This window comes from Pogoniulus pusillus, chromosome 12 (assembly GCF_015220805.1).
Source record: "Pogoniulus pusillus isolate bPogPus1 chromosome 12, bPogPus1.pri, whole genome shotgun sequence".
NCBI lineage: Eukaryota > Metazoa > Chordata > Aves > Piciformes > Lybiidae > Pogoniulus > Pogoniulus pusillus.
Window position 1 is genome coordinate 16,053,303 of NC_087275.1, and position 15,839 is coordinate 16,069,141.

Genomic DNA, 15,839 nt, shown 5'->3' on the forward strand with positions numbered 1-15,839 from the left:
GAACCTAAGTCTTGACAAGAACAAAGATCAGTGAAAACTGGAACATGAGAATTGACATTTGCACAAAGATCTAATAGTGGCTGTACAGAAGTTAAGGAGAGCTGAAATTTTGACAGTATAGTAAAAAAGTGCTGGACTGTAAAATATAAATATATGCAGGCTATAAATATACTAAAACTACAAACTAAAGGTGAAAACTCTGCTTTTTAAATCATTTAAAAATCAATTAGAAATCCCTCATTTGATGAAGATGCTCCATGATATGGGATCATCATTTCTCTAACAGTCCTTCTATAAATAAAGTTACTAATTCTCTCAGCTGCCTTTTGAAATGCAACATAATGTTGTGTGGCTATCAAAAGTGTAAAAAAGAAAAAAAAAATATATTCTGTGCTACACTGTTACATGAAAAACTTTCAAGCATTAAAATCAACCAAATACAATCTCAACCCACTCACAAGTTGGATTTTTTTTCTTGCTGTACAGAAGTTCAATAATTTTTACATTACCTCGGTACCATTCAAATTCATAACATTCAAAGCAGAGCTTCCTTCCAGAAACGTTACCCACATCTTGTCTTCCACAAACCTGCAAAGCCCATTGCAAACAATATTTAAAATACTTCATCCTAGCTACCAATTTTTGAATCTCAGAGGGTTTTCAATGTGTCACTTGATGGAAAAGACTTAATTTTTAAGTTCATTAAATATATGTAGATGGCTAACAAGCTTTAACTGAATGTATCCTTGCAATGACAGGAAAAATAAAGCCAAAGAGAATCAGGTAAATACCACACAAAGAAAGCATGGTCCTCCTGAAAATTTTGGACTACAATTAACACATTCAGTAGTAACTGTGTGGCAACAGGTCAAATATCTCTATTAGATGCTGCACGTTAAATCACACTGGGGACTTGGAACAATGCTCCTAGTCTTCTAGAAATAAATCCAAAACCAAACAAACAGCAACGACAAAACACATACACAAAAAAAACCCAAACAAAAAAAGAAAACCAAGAAACCCCTACAAACAAGGAAACACTCCCACACTCAGACAAAAAATCCCACACCCAACCAACAGCCAAACAGCAAACCAAACCAAAACATCCCTAGACAAAATATAGTTCAATTAACAGCTTAGTGAAAACAGAATATTCACAGGGATCCTCTCCAGTTAATTGAAAACTACTAATCTGATTTTAGGACACAAAATTGGTGAAAAGTTACAGAAATAGCACATTTTTGGTCAGAATGATTTCTGACAAAGTCAGTATGCTACTCTATTTTTGAGACAGAGTCTCTGGAAAAATTAAGTCTGAAAACTGAGACATACAGGTATGTAAAACTAATTTTCAACTGTAAGCTGGAATGAAAGTTGGAATCTAAATCATAGGATCATAAGATGTTAGGGGTTGGAAGGGACCCAAAATGATCATCAAGTCCAACCCCCCTGCTGGAGCAGGACAATACTATCTAACACAGATCACAGAGGAACACATCCAGACAGGCCTTGAAAGTCTCCAGAGAAGGAGACTCCACGACCTCCCTGGGGAGCCTGTTCCAGTGCTCTGTGACCCTTACAGTGAAGAAGTTCCCCCTTGTGTTGAGGCCTAAAACCAAAGCAGATTGTAACTGAAATGTATGCCAAGATAGTAACTTTATTCAGGAACTAAGGGGGGGACAATGAAGAGGAATAGAGATTAAGAGTAAAAAAATATTTTTAACCTTATAAGTATAACTTCACCATAGCTTGCAAATTTTTGAAGAAGGTCATCAATCAAATTATCATCAAAATAGTTTTCTTCTGCTGAAGAACTTCTGATGGAGACCATTACAGTACCATCAGGTGGTCCCTGTGTTGCGATCACCTCCTTATAAACCTTTTGCCTCTCTTCTGCTTCAATTTCAAATATATCAATGTCAATTAATGCAACCACAGGCCTTCAAAAAAAGAACACACAAGAAAAACTTGTAAGCAGAGCATCTGAGCAACAAATCATAACTGTTAAATCGTAATGATTGGTAAGTAAGATATAAAACAAATCTGAACCTGTGATCAGACGTTTTAAGCTCTGCTCTTCCATAGTGCAACAAAGTACCAGGATTCCATGTATAAGGGACATTACTGTCACTGTGGAAACTAGCATTCAGTAGATCCAGGTCTTCAGCTACATTCAGTATTAATGAAAACAAAAGAGGTAGAAACACAGTAATTGCCAAGCACACACTTTAAAAACATTATAAAAAGCTAAAAAAGAAAGTAAACCAAACCCCAATGTTTTACAGAAAAAAAAACCCAGCTGTTTCTTTGGAACTACTGAACTATCAGTGACTGGTTATCTCATCCTTGATCCTCCTGGCTGGAAAACACCTTTAAGATCATCAAGCTCAACTCTTATCTAGCTCTGCCAAGTCTGGATGCATTCCTGTGCAGCCTGCCTTCGGTGATCCTGCTTTGGATCACCCCAGCTTTGGCACAGGGCATTGGACTAGATCTCTAGAGGTAATTTCTAACCATTCTGTGGTGCTAAACCCTTAGCACCACATCTATATGTCTTTTAAAAACTCTCAGGCATGGAGATTCAACCACCTCACTGGGGAGCCTATTCCAGTGTTTGCCAACCTTTTCAATAAAGAAATTTCTTCAAATATCCAACTTGAACCTCCTGTGGTGCAACCTGAGGTCACTTCCTCTTGTCCTGTGACTTGCTACTGAGAAGAGACTCACGTCACTACAACCTCCTTTCAGGCAGTTATACCAAGATATAAGGTGTCCCTTCAACCCCTTTTCTTTGGACTAGACAACACCAGTTTCCTCAGCAGCTCCTCATAAAACCTGTTCTTGGGGCCCTTTGCCAGTTTCATTTCCCTCCTCTGGATCCAATGTCTTTCTTGTAGTGAATGCCCCAGAATTGAACACAGTATTCAAAGTGTAACCTCCCCAGTGCTAAATCACAGAATCACAGACTGTCAGGGACTTCAAAAGATCATCCAGTTTAACCTTCTTGCCAGAGCAGGATCTCCAGATCACACAGGGACATGTCCAGATGGGTTTTGAATATCTCCAGATGGGACTCCACAACCACCTGGGAAGCCAGTTCCAGTCTTCTGTCACCCTCACAGCAAAAAAAATCCTCCTCATGTTTTCATGGAACTTCCTATGACTCAACTTCTACCCTCTGTCCTTCGTCCTGTCACTGGGCATCACCAAGCAGAGCCTAGCTCCATCCTTCTGGCACTCATCCTTTACATATTTATAAAGTCTCTCCTTGTAAAAGAGGTGCTCCATTCCCTTAACTATCTTTGTGGCTCTGCACTGGACTCTCTCAAGCAGTTCTATGTCACTGTTGAACTGAGGGGCCCACGACTGGACAAAATACTTCAGACACAGCCTCACCAGGGCAGACCAGAGGGGCAGGAGAACCTCTTTCGACCTACCAGCCATACCCCTTCTAATACACCCCAGAATGGCATTGCCATTACCTCTGTTGGCCATGAGTGCACATTGCTGGCTCATCAACTAGGACCCCCAAATCCTTTTCCCCTTTGTTGCCTCCCAGTAAGTCAGTCCCCAACCTATACTAGTACCTAGGATTGTTCTTTCTCAGGTGCAAGACTCTACACTTGTCCTTGTTGAATTTCATTCAATTTCTTCCTGCCCAACCCTCCAGCCTCACCAAGTGTCAATGAATGGCAGCACAGCCTTCTGTGACACTGCACCCAGTTGTGTCATCAGAAAATTTGCTGACAGTGCACTCTGTGCCCTCATTCGGGTCACTGTTGAATATAGTGAACAAAACTGGTCCCAGTACAGACTCCTGTGGGACTCCGCTAGTTATAGGCCTCCAACTAGACTCCATCCCATTGACCACAACTCTCTGACTTCTTTCCTTCAAGCAGGTGCAAATTCACCTCACTACCTGATCATCCAGACCACAGAATACAGAGGGACAATCCCTTCCCTGGTCCCACTTACCACAGTTCCCAATACAGGCCAGGATGTGCGTGGCCTTCTCGGCCACAATGCTGTCAGTGTCATTGAATTTACTGCAGAGGCTGTTATAAGCTTTTTGTTTCATAAAAAGTCAGCTCACAAACACTGGTACTCTGAGTATCACTAAATGGATTCTGTGAGCCTCTTAGAAGACTGTGTTAAATAATCTAAGGAAGAACTCAGACCTGATCGGTCAAAAGGCCATTTTCTTCTTCTCCAAAGAATGCGATCTGTCCATGCTGGTGTGCGGCATTTTTCGCTGGTGTCATAGTCATCAGAGAAAAGATCATACTTATATGTAGGAGCGAAATTTATTTTCCCTTCCAAAAACCCCCTGAAAATCTGTAAGAAACAAAGCAGCTCTGTGTCATGTCAGAAGATAGAAACAGATGGGAAACAGCTTGAAACTAATCAGAATTCTGTTTTCTAACAGTGGAAACTTGTATACACGTCTCTGGGGAGGGAGAAACGACCCAGAAAGATCAGAAGAATGCCAACATTTGTATCTTTAAACCCAGGTTTGTGAACAACCTACTGTTCCTCCAATGTCATTCATAACTTGAGGTCATTCTAGACAGAAATGCTGTCCACAGCACGTCAATTAGTTAGCTGCTCACGTGTTCACAGAAGTTGGGAATTAAGGTTTATATCTTAATGTACTTATCTGAACATGCAAAACATTCCTCCAAATTGACACAAGATGCCCCACCAATAAATAGGAGTTAAGGAGGAAAAAAAAACCAACAGTGGTTAAGGCATTAAATTGTGGGAAATATAAACTGAAATCTGATCAATATAAAAATCAGTGTCAGAAGATCTATGTCAAAGACCCACAACTTAAGAGACTATATGAGTTTCTTTACCATTGGTAATTTCTTAAACTACTTTTATTTAGAAAGTTGCTATGTAAACACCTTTTCTGAACAGCAGCTAGACTGCTTAACAGCCCCATGCAACAGCTGTTGGAGCTACCCTTGTCAGCCAGGTGATGACCCTCTGCTGTGCAGCTAGCCACTTTCTAGTAATGGGATACTACTCCAACAGTGCAATACTATCCTTTTTTCTCCCTGTCCAAACTATTTTGAGTCTTTCACAGTAGAGTAGTTTTCATAGTTTTTTCCAGCTTTATAACTGCAGTAAGGATCCCCAAAATCTCTACATCCCCCTTGTTTTCATCAAATTAACAGACAATTACACTGTTTGCCCATTTGAACACGTGTATCTCTTTCTCTAGGAACCAGCTTATAAAATAATACATTTCAATAATCTAGTGTTTTTCTTCCTGTTCTGGTGCACAAGACACCAGCATGAAAGGAAGATAACGATTTCTGAAAATACTGCTTATGATCAAAGGGCTGGCAAGCACACAAAACAAACAGGACTGTCTTCAACATTCTGACATGCAGCTGGAAAGGCACAATACTCATTTTCACACCAAATCTCAGTCATTACAAATATTCCTTTAATTGTTATGTTCTACCTCCCAAGAAACTCTAAAAACTGAAGCTTTCTTCAGACTTTGTTATTCCATGCCTTTTTCCTTTGTAAGCATCAAGGTACTGTTTGGACTATTAATTTTTCCAACAGAATGCCAGTAACCTATCACTGCAGCAAGTTAGACAGTAACACTACCAAAGTAACACCTAGAAATATTTTCTAACATAGCTGCACCAGATAAAAAAGGAAAAAATATTACAAAAGCAAATTCCAGCACAATATTCTGAAGTGATGATAAGGTTTTCTTTCTTTTCCAAGACAAAGAAAAAACTTACTCCTACAGCTAGTCTCTGTATTTATATTGCTGCCTCTCTAGGTTATAACTTACTAAAAGTTGCTATTGCCCATCCCTCCATACCATTAATTGGATAAAGTGGTAAGTAAAACCTGCTGAGGATATAGATTTACAGAGATACCAAAGAAAAGAGTTGAAAGAAAAGAAGAAAAATAAAGTATGCTAACACTTTTTAAGGTACCTGTCCAGAATTCTTCTGATTGATAAGTTGGTCTCCTGCTATAAGGGCATCCCAGTTCTGTTGTCGTATTAGGTCCTTAACCTCCTCATTTGGAAGATCTATTCGGTAATTGAAGTCACCACACCAAAAGATGTAGTCATGGGAAAAGAGCATCCTGCCCTGCAAAACAATAATACAATGAAGTTAAAATTAATCAGGTGACAAATTTATTCCTTCCAGGTGCAGAAGTTCAGGTTTTAACTGAAAATGTGCACAATTTCTAGCTGATGAGGACAACTGAAATATGTGTTAGCATTTAGTGTTTATATGGTTAGACCACCATAGCCAACTGTATGATATTCACACACATAAAATATGAAAGAAGTTTGCATTTCTTAAAGAAACAGGAATCAACTGAATTGGATTCTAAATTTCTTTATCTTTCTACTCCTGCTTTAGAAGTCTGCTCTAAGATGATGACTATCTGTGTCACAAAGAGGTTACAGATGAGAACAAAATGCTACCCCTGAGATCTTCTGGCACAACATCCCAACAAATTGGATAATAAACAGATTTGTTACCCAGACTTAATTGAAGACTTTTCAGCTGCATACAATTTTCATGGCTAGGGAGAGGCAGGTGGTCTCTGTTAGTTCAAATAAAGCCTAGGTTTTAAAGTGAAAGCTTTTACTTCCCTCTTTTTTGTTTTTATCATTGCCTTTAAGTAAATCAAAGTAGATACACTGTCAGATTATAACAGCAGCATGTAGAAATTGTTCCTAGGGATGACAAGAGTACAGTACTTTCATGAAAACCATGAAACATGACTATGGGGACGAATTAGAAACTAAAAAAAGCCTGTCAGACTCTTGCATGGCACCATAGAAACTAACAAAGGGGAGTTTGACTACAAAATTTAAAACAGTTTTAAGTCCCAAGGAAGTATTTTGTTGCACTGACAAAAGCACTGAGCATTTACTTGGTATCCGATAATCCTTTATGAGAATATAGTACAGAACTGTACCATCCAACTTGAGAAAAAAGAGTAAACAAGAAATTAAGAATGGCAAAAATCATTCTTATGTATTGAAAATAGTGCTGCTTCCCATGGATTTTTTTTCCTCATAGCTGATTAACTCTGCAGCCTATAGAAGCTCTGCTGCACGTCAAGAATCCATAAGGTCTCTTTCCTATACTAAATACTCGATATCTAATGCAAGTGAATTCATGCTTCATCATCTCCAGCAGTCCTTGCACTGGAAAGGTCTATTTCCTCTGCAGTCACCTACTTTAATAAAACTGTTAGGAACTTAATTATCTCTGAGACCTCTAACACAAGGAAAATTGATTTCTGAGGGAATCTGGAGAGAAGAAAAAACAATAAACAGATCTTTTAGATGACACTGCTGAAGCTCAATGTGTTTGACTTCTCTTTCCTTATGAGATTTGAACACTGTTGCTTACCATTGGAAAGCCAAGCTTGCGAGCTATTTCTACGAAGTCTTCGTTTCTCTCTTTAACTTGTGATTGCCCTGCAGCAAAATGACTGCAGACAAAGCAAAGACTGGATGTATGAAACAACATCCGAATTGCTACTGCACCTTTGTTACCAGTGGCTCCTCCCATGCCAGTCTTTACAGTATCAACAGCAACATCCCTAAAAGAGTTAAAAAAAACCACTATTAAACTTTCAAATGCAATGGCAGAGAATTTAACAGCTTTAAATATGAGTATGACATTATGTTGGTAAGAGAATATTTTCACACTGTCCTTTCAGCAGTAAGGCCACTGGGCTGTTCAAATAATGAGCAGGTAGCAGTAAAACACTTCAGCTTTTCAATCTGTCTTGGCAAACAACGAGGCTATTGAAAATCTAAGGTGAAAGAATTTAAGCAGAAGTTCCCCAGGAGATGGAACACCTCTTTTCAAGCCCCATATGCTTCTTAGTACACTTGTATGTTAGCTTCAAAATAAAGCAAACTGGTGGTGACCCAACTTGGGCATAGCTGTGTGTTCACTGACCTGATAAAGGGAGCATGCTGGGGCCTGATGAACACAAAAAGGCAGACGCCCACCAACTGTTCAGAAGCCAGCAGCACATACTTGCAATCTCTTGATATAGTCTTCTGCAGTTCAGCAGCCCAGAGCTTCTGATTGGTTGTGCTAGTAGTGAGGTTAAAAGTGCCAATTTTAAAATTAAATCAAATTAAGTAGGTATCTCAAGTGCTGATTGAGTTGAATAAACGTCATATGAACTTCATACTTCATCTTAACTAAACCTTGTAATAACAAGCCAAAACCAAGTTGTGAATAGTGTCCAAATGCCTCCTAACATAGGGACACAGCCGATAATTTCAAATTCAGCCTCAAAATGCTGCTTCACAACATCATAGCTCATGGATCCTAATGTTGTCTATCTTACTAGTGTTTCTGAGGCTTGGACCAGAGGAGCAAAATCTAAGAACATTTCTAGGAAGTTGCTTCCTAGTCTTGAGTTCAGCTGATACTGGAAAACAGAGTTGTCTATGGTCTTAGACCAAAAACAAACTTCCTTGGAGATCTAACAAACTATGGCTTTCAGAAGTAGCACTGGAAATAAATTAAGAATACCAGACCTGGAAACAGCATTTCACTAGACATAGTGTGAAATTAGGGGATGATGTACTACCACTTTGTCCACAAGGCACCAGCCTGTGCAAAGGGTAACAGTGTTACAGGCCTAAGGCCCTTCTCCCAATGAGGTAAAAGCTTGCTGAACAGCAAGAGACATGTAGAACAGAAAGAGAAAACAATGGACAAAGTGAGTACACTCCTAGGACTACAAAAAGACTTTATTATTGGTAAAAATAGATTTTCATAATTCACTCCAAACTCCACAATAATAAGTGCCTAATGCATGGAATGACATTGGATACTGACAGTATGGAAGACAGCCTTGCTGTATCCAGATCAAAATCAGATCCAAGACGCTCTATACAGGCACACCAACAATTCACGCTCTCTGAAGGCATTTCACAAGGCTTGCTGTTACCAGCACTAGGAAGGTGCAGAGACTAAAGAACACTACAAACACTCAATTCCTTTGAAGCATTAAATGAAGAAGAAAACTAAAGGGCTGCCTGTGCTAGTTTGAAGCAGAGTAGAATGTTTTGGTGAGAAGAACTAGATCACAGGCTGTGAAAGGAAAACAATGGTGATGTCTACTGTCCTCAGAGTCTTGCTGAAGAAGAAAGGAAACATTAGATAACACTCTCGCCTTTATTTCACTCACTCTGCCTTAGGCTTCTGACTGAGCTGCAGCTCCCTAACCTCACTTTCCACTCACCTTTGCTTCTTAACCTCTTGGCTGAACCTCTATTCTTCCCTGGGACTGGGGTAAGGTTGAGAGGGGCAGGGGGAAGGTGAGGGGTGGTTGAGAGCCCCTCCTGGGGACTCAGGTTTCTGGGAGGGCTGTTGTGTTTCTGTATTACCTTTTACCTTGCACATTTCTGTATATAACTGTATATACTGTAAATATCTGCTTGTATATTGTGCTAGCTGAAAACAAATAGCTTCATTTATATTCCCAGAGCCCGGCTGAGACTAGACTGGGTAACTTCAAAAAGTTGGGGCGGGGGCAGGGAACACCCAAACCATCACACTGCCGAAGGTACAATCCAAAACATGGCCAAGTACTGACTGTTTGGATCCTTCAGATAACACTATACATGACCTAAGCGATCAGAGTTTTACTAGAGAAAGCTGAGATGACGTCTGCAATCCTGGCACAGAAACTGGCAGAGCACTAGAATACAGTCAAAAATTAATCCAGACTAATCCCACCCATTACAAAACAGGAAAAAAAAATCCAGAAAAATAATACTGTGAAGATTCTATCACCTACCTGGCATTTACAATGTTTCCTGCATTTAACTCCACCATTTCTTCAAATCCAATAGCAAATATATCTACAGGTTTGCTTTTGCGATCTGCGTGTAAACAGCAAAGACAGCTCATTTAAGAACCAAGACCTCGTATACCTATTTTAAAGTTTATGATCTGCACTACAAAAAACCCAAGAGCTTTCAAGGAAACATTGACAGAATGCAACTCCTACCTTGGAATTCATGTATACCAGCTATCTTTGGTGCATCTAGAAGCCAGTCAGTGAGGGTCTGGTTTCTGAAGGCAATACTTCGAAACTGCTTCCCACCGTTGACGTTCCAAGTCCCGACGCAGACTCTGATTTTTTTCGGCTTTGCATACTTATAAAAGTTTTCACACATATTCTTTAGCACTTTTACAGATGCTGCAAAAAAAAAACAAACATTTGAAAAGGCATTATTTTTTATAGAGGATGCTTCTGCAATGAGATCCTTCCCTTTACAAAATGGCAAGGAATTCATGCATAGGAAGTTAAACTGTGAAAGCAAAACGAATGTAGCTTTTCACAAGGCAAAGTGCCTTTATGGGCATATTATTTGTCTGGGTAGAATGCTGACTGAAAGACAGCAGTAATTTGTTCAAAGTCATATAAATAACATATAAAAGAAACAGAGAAAATATGTTTTATAAATATTTGTCATTCTTTCACACTATCTGTAATTCCCCATGGAAACAATTATTTTGCATACACGCCAACAAATACATCTACCTCATTTTCACACATGACTTTTATGAAATTCAATCTCCATTACAAAGCCCACTTACAAATATGTTAATTTCTCTAAGTGCAAAAATGACTCATACTACATTTACTAAAATAGATACAGGATGTTATTTTATCATATTAGAGTATGTCTATTTAAGCCACAAATCAGAATTATTTTTTAGTTCAGCTGAATTTCTAAGCTACTGCTTTAGTGAGGAAAATAGGCTAGGACTCAAAACAATTAAACTAATTTCTCTGTCCTATCAGCCCTTCTCTATGTCTCATTTCTATCTGCCAAATGGGAGAGAGAATTACAATCGATCTGTAAAGTGCACTGTGAGAAATGAGCAAACAAAAAGGATTATTCAGTGGTCAGACACAGAGCTACAGAGATTTTTAAAGTCCTTTCATAAATCAGCTGCAACATATGCTCATACAGATCTATTTCCCAAGGAAAACAAATAGAGATGAATCTTTTTTTAAATTACATTCCTTTTTTCTCTCATCTCAGTGGAATCCAAAATTGCATTGAGTGTAATTATTATTGTACTCTAAGTGACATTGATGTACCTACTTTGAATACTCTCACAGTTATGAAACTGTGAGAATTCTATAAACAATATTAGATTAAATTCTTCCCTTCACCATGTGCTGTCTTTCAAAATGGTCAGCTACTGGGTGAGGCACTTAGTGCCAAGGTCTAGCTGACTGGATAGGGCTGGGGGATAGGTTGGACTGGATGATCTTGGAGGCCTCTTCCAACCTGGTTGGTTCTATGACTTGATGATACTGGACACATCCTTTCACTCAAATCCCCAAAATAGGATACTTAGTGAGCTGCTGTCTCTGTAGTTTTTGTTTTGTTTTGTTTTTAAGTTTACCATCTCTAAATCTGTTACAGAATCTTGGCTAGCCAATTAAAAACAATAATCAGGTCTCTATAGCCCTCATGGCTTTGAAACAAACTGGAAACAATAGAGATAAATATATTGCATTTGTTGGTTTTGAACACTTTTACCACTGAACAAATCCCATTTCCATAGATGAGCTAATCACATGTAAAAGACAATAAGACTGGTGTCTCCTTGAGGTACTACAGGGAGATCATGCTTGAGATAATGCTTTCTTTATCATAATCCAGGTAAAAGAAGTCAGGAAAGGAGCAAAAAGCCAGCAGAATACTTTACACCTTGAGAGGAGAGACAAATACTGAGTGTACTTCAGAATGTACACACTAGGTAACAAGCAAGAAGACCACCAAATACCACAAAAGCCTCTGAGGGTCAAGGATAGAAGTTACCCAAGTACCTTACCACTGAAGAGAAACTGGTCCAAACAATGTTAAGCCACAACATATACAAGTACTCAAATCATCCAAAGGCTTAGCTAAACCCAAAGAACCCAATAAGAGAGCATCACAGACAGCTTCGAAGTTTAAAAGCAGAGTTTGGACTTATATTCTCTCCAGTTCCTCCTTTTTCTTTTACAAATTTAGTAATTTTCAGCTTAATTTTAAACAGTTATTCCAAATAATTTCTATTTACTACCAAGTGGACTTTAAGAGAAGCTGCAAAACTGAATTATTGCCTATTTAACTCTTGACACTGTCCTGAACAACAAACGTGAAAAATCTTACACTAGAATCCAACTTTAGGAGTAAACTGACAACATGCTTATGACAAACACGAAATCCATACTTTTAAAGTGGCAAGCTTTCTAGATTGTAGAATGGTTTTTTCTAAATTAGAATAAGTTAAAAGAGAAAAAGATGACATTTTTCACCTGTTTTCCAAAATACCAAGTCAATTGTTTTTACAAAGCTCCTGAGCTTCTTGCAAACATTATTTTCCTTCACATTTCCAGCTTTGATATTTTCAACAAAATGGTGTCTCACTCAACAGCATTAGAAATTCAATCAATTATGTTTTCTGTTATTTTGCTGCTAAAATCATTTAACTGCTGTTCATACTAGCAGGCTGATGTCCAGAAATCAGTTCTACACAGAAAGTATTAATTAAAATTCTTGGTGGGCTATTCTGTGCAATTGAATTTAACTGAATTTGATTGAACCCTTTTACTACAACATTCAAATTATTGTTGGTATGTTTCAATATATGCAATTTGTATCCAGATGAAACCCACAGTGAAATAACCACACTGAGAAGTTAAAATATAGTTGACCTGTAAGCTAAGTTGATACATTCTACGTGGAAACACCATAAATGACAATGTGGTTCCAGTAAGCAGTTTTGAACATTGATAAAATGCCAGTGAATTAATTAATTTCAGGTGTATACTACCTGTGACTCAGATGTCTTTATTTTATTACTCAGTAAGTTCAGTAGATACACTAAAACACTAACAGAGAAAAAAAAAACAAAGCTGAGGCAAATGTCAAGGGAAAAAAAAATAATGCTCAAAGTTTGAAGTGATTTTTCCCAGAGGAAAAAAAAAAAGAAGCTTTAAACACTTCAGATGTATTTGAAAAGTAATATATGGACAACAATAAATTGTCCTTCATTCTTCCATGGATCCTCCCCTGTCAATCTTCAGTACCTGGGGCTGGTTAATACCCGAGCATGAAGGCTCAGGGGATACCCAGGCACAAGTTCATTACTCTCTTAAAGTGGGAGCCTTGTCTGACCAATATTAAGAGCATCCTTGTTTCTTCTTCTACTCCTCTCCCTTCATCTTCCCAGGTAGAAGAACATACTTTTTTCCCCTCTCAACCAGAAACTAAGCATCTGATCTGTTTTCACTGAACCTACTTAGAAGAGGTAGCACAATGACTCTCTTAAGGCTAATAGCTCAGAAATAGCCCTTTAAATTTTCTCATAGTTTAAATTTCTCATAGTAAAATCTGAATATATGAGCATTAGAATTATTTAATTTAAAATAATTGTTTCTGGGAACAAGGAGGTTATGAAGTATTGCACAGCTGACAAGTACTCATTGGTCTCCCTTAAAAATATGGACCATGTATATAGCACATCTCCCCAAAGGGAGCAGCTTCATATGACCAGCTTAAGTTAAAAAAAGAAAGTTAAGTTTCCTCCAAGAACGAGAAAAAAATGAAAACAAAGTTGAGAGGCATTACACTGCTTGTGCTGCTAACTTACAGCAATAACAGTAACTAAGAGTTTTCAGAAGCTTCTTACATTGGAGATATCCTTCACACAACTTTTCTCTAGCAGGCTGATCCCTGCACATTCTTATTATTACATATCTCTTCCTGTTCACAGTATGACCAAACCTTCCAAAGCCAACCTCTCATGTTTTAAGTCAAACATCACAGACATGGGTCAAGATATTACTGCAGCGTCTCAAAGCAGATTATTAGGAGTTAACTAGCAAGATTCCCCTTCAGGCCTTCTCTTTACTAAGAGTTTTACCTATGTAGATGGTCGAATAGCTTCAGCTGATGTCATAAGCAGAGGCAACTGTATCTCAATGTTTTTGACTGTACTTTTACTTTACCAAACCCACAAATGCCAGCATGTCATTTCAGATCATTTCAGTACATTAGTCTTTCTTAGGAGATACCACAAAATTGGTCCATCTCATGCAAGAACACAAACAGGTAAAGCCTGAAGAATTTTGCTTCTTATCCTAAACAAAATATTTATACAAAGCAAAAGTACAGAAGCTCCCAAATCAGGAAAAAAAAAAACCATTGGGAAAAAACCAAAACTGACAACAACCAACCAACAAACAAACAAAAAGGCAAATTCCCCTACAGATAGAACAAAATGTTTGCAAAAATAAACACCAAGGTATTGGTTGCCTCTTTTAATACCTCACACTCATGCACAACTGCAGCACTTTTTGATCCCTTACATTTTCACTTATATTAAAGAACTTTTCTTGTATCAAGGGATTTTGGAACACAGGAATGTCAGATCCAAACACTGCTAGGAAAATGTAAGACAATCAAGTATTATGGAAATAGGCACAAGAAAAGGAGCCAGAAAAGAACAATAGCTGCTCAGATATTTACAGCTTAATTTACTATACTATACCTGATTGCAATGATTGCTCTGAAACTACGGATGCAGTAAGAAGGAGATAAGAAAAAAAAAAAATCAGTCAAAGAAGTAATATCTTTTTCAAATTTTCCAGCAATATGTGAGAACACACTGCAACATATCATCTATCACACCTAACCATTTGCATCAGTTAAAGCACATCTTTTATGCCTTCAAATCGATAAAGTTCCACAACGGTATTAACAAATTCTCTTTTCTTGCTTTATTAATAATGGATTTACATCTGAAGTATCACTTCCATTAATTCAGCACCTAACAGAATTGCAAAGACATTATATTCAATGAAGAAGGATAGATGTTCCTCAGGTGACAGAAGCTACAAGTATTAAAAGGGCAGCTTGCATTCACAGAGAAAGTGAGAAGAAATAAAAATGACTTTCAAATGTTTTCAAGTGAGATCCAATTTAGCAGGTTTCAGATGCCTTAATATGAAACCTTGTGGTAGAGAAATGAGATAAAAAGTCTTTCATGTTTGACACAAGAAATCTATAAATACCCACATGATGAAGACTACAATTGGGTAAGATTTTTTTTTTTTTTCTCAAGCCACAGATTTGCACTGAAGTTTAGACATATTTTTCTCATTCTAGGCTGAGAAGTGTTCAGGAAGAAAGGAAGGGGGAAAAAAAGGAACAAATTAAGAATGTTATTAATTTCTAAAACCAGCACCATTTAGCACACTCTTACCCGATATCTTGGAAAGAAGACTTGAATTTAAGTTCCTTCATTGCTCCTCCATTTTTTGTATCCCAGAATACTCTAAACACAGCCCTACACTTGGCCAACTTACTATTTCCCCGCCCACCGGATCTCCAAAAGGATGGTGACCATGTAGGCTACAGCTCTCCTTGGAGATGCAGAAGGCTGTGGTTCAGCTCACTGATCTGACTAGGTAAACCCACCTTCCTGTAATCAGACCATCCAAGGCCCAGGTGGGAACTCTGGCTAAGCAGAGTTACTCACTAAAGTCTCTTTTATTTAGATGTCAAATTTCATGCACAGCCTGACAAGCTTTTGTATAGTGCACGTATTTCTGGGAAAGACTTCTCACAAAAATCCATTTTGTAATGGAAAATCATTCATCTGGAGTTTTCTGACAGCTCCTTTTACTTTAGATTTTCTTTTGTTACCAAAACTCCATTTCTCAGTGCCTTAGAAACCAAAATGAAGGAAAACACCAGCATTCTTAAGCTTGAGAAAAGAATAAATACTTTCTAT

General features: G+C 38.1%; 1 protein-coding gene across 9 annotated transcripts in view; it reads right to left on the reverse strand.

The window, feature by feature from the left end:
- SYNJ1 (synaptojanin 1) overlaps nucleotides 1-15,839 on the reverse strand; it is a 69,401-nt gene that overhangs the window by 22,720 nt on the left and 30,842 nt on the right. For 8 of the 9 annotated variants that reach the window (XM_064152426.1, XM_064152425.1, XM_064152424.1 and 5 more), the window contains exons 13-22: nucleotides 14,595-14,618; nucleotides 10,042-10,233; nucleotides 9,829-9,913; nucleotides 7,968-8,108; nucleotides 7,410-7,602; nucleotides 5,967-6,125; nucleotides 4,179-4,335; nucleotides 2,050-2,167; nucleotides 1,725-1,940; nucleotides 510-588 (exon numbers count right to left, since the gene is read on the reverse strand). In XM_064152426.1, the coding sequence (XP_064008496.1) occupies nucleotides 510-588; nucleotides 1,725-1,940; nucleotides 2,050-2,167; nucleotides 4,179-4,335; nucleotides 5,967-6,125; nucleotides 7,410-7,602; nucleotides 7,968-8,108; nucleotides 9,829-9,913; nucleotides 10,042-10,233; nucleotides 14,595-14,618 (1,364 nt within the window). The remainder of the gene's footprint in view (nucleotides 1-509; nucleotides 589-1,724; nucleotides 1,941-2,049; nucleotides 2,168-4,178; nucleotides 4,336-5,966; nucleotides 6,126-7,409; nucleotides 7,603-7,967; nucleotides 8,109-9,828; nucleotides 9,914-10,041; nucleotides 10,234-14,594; nucleotides 14,619-15,839) is intronic. The other variant, XM_064152429.1, reaches the window with a different exon arrangement.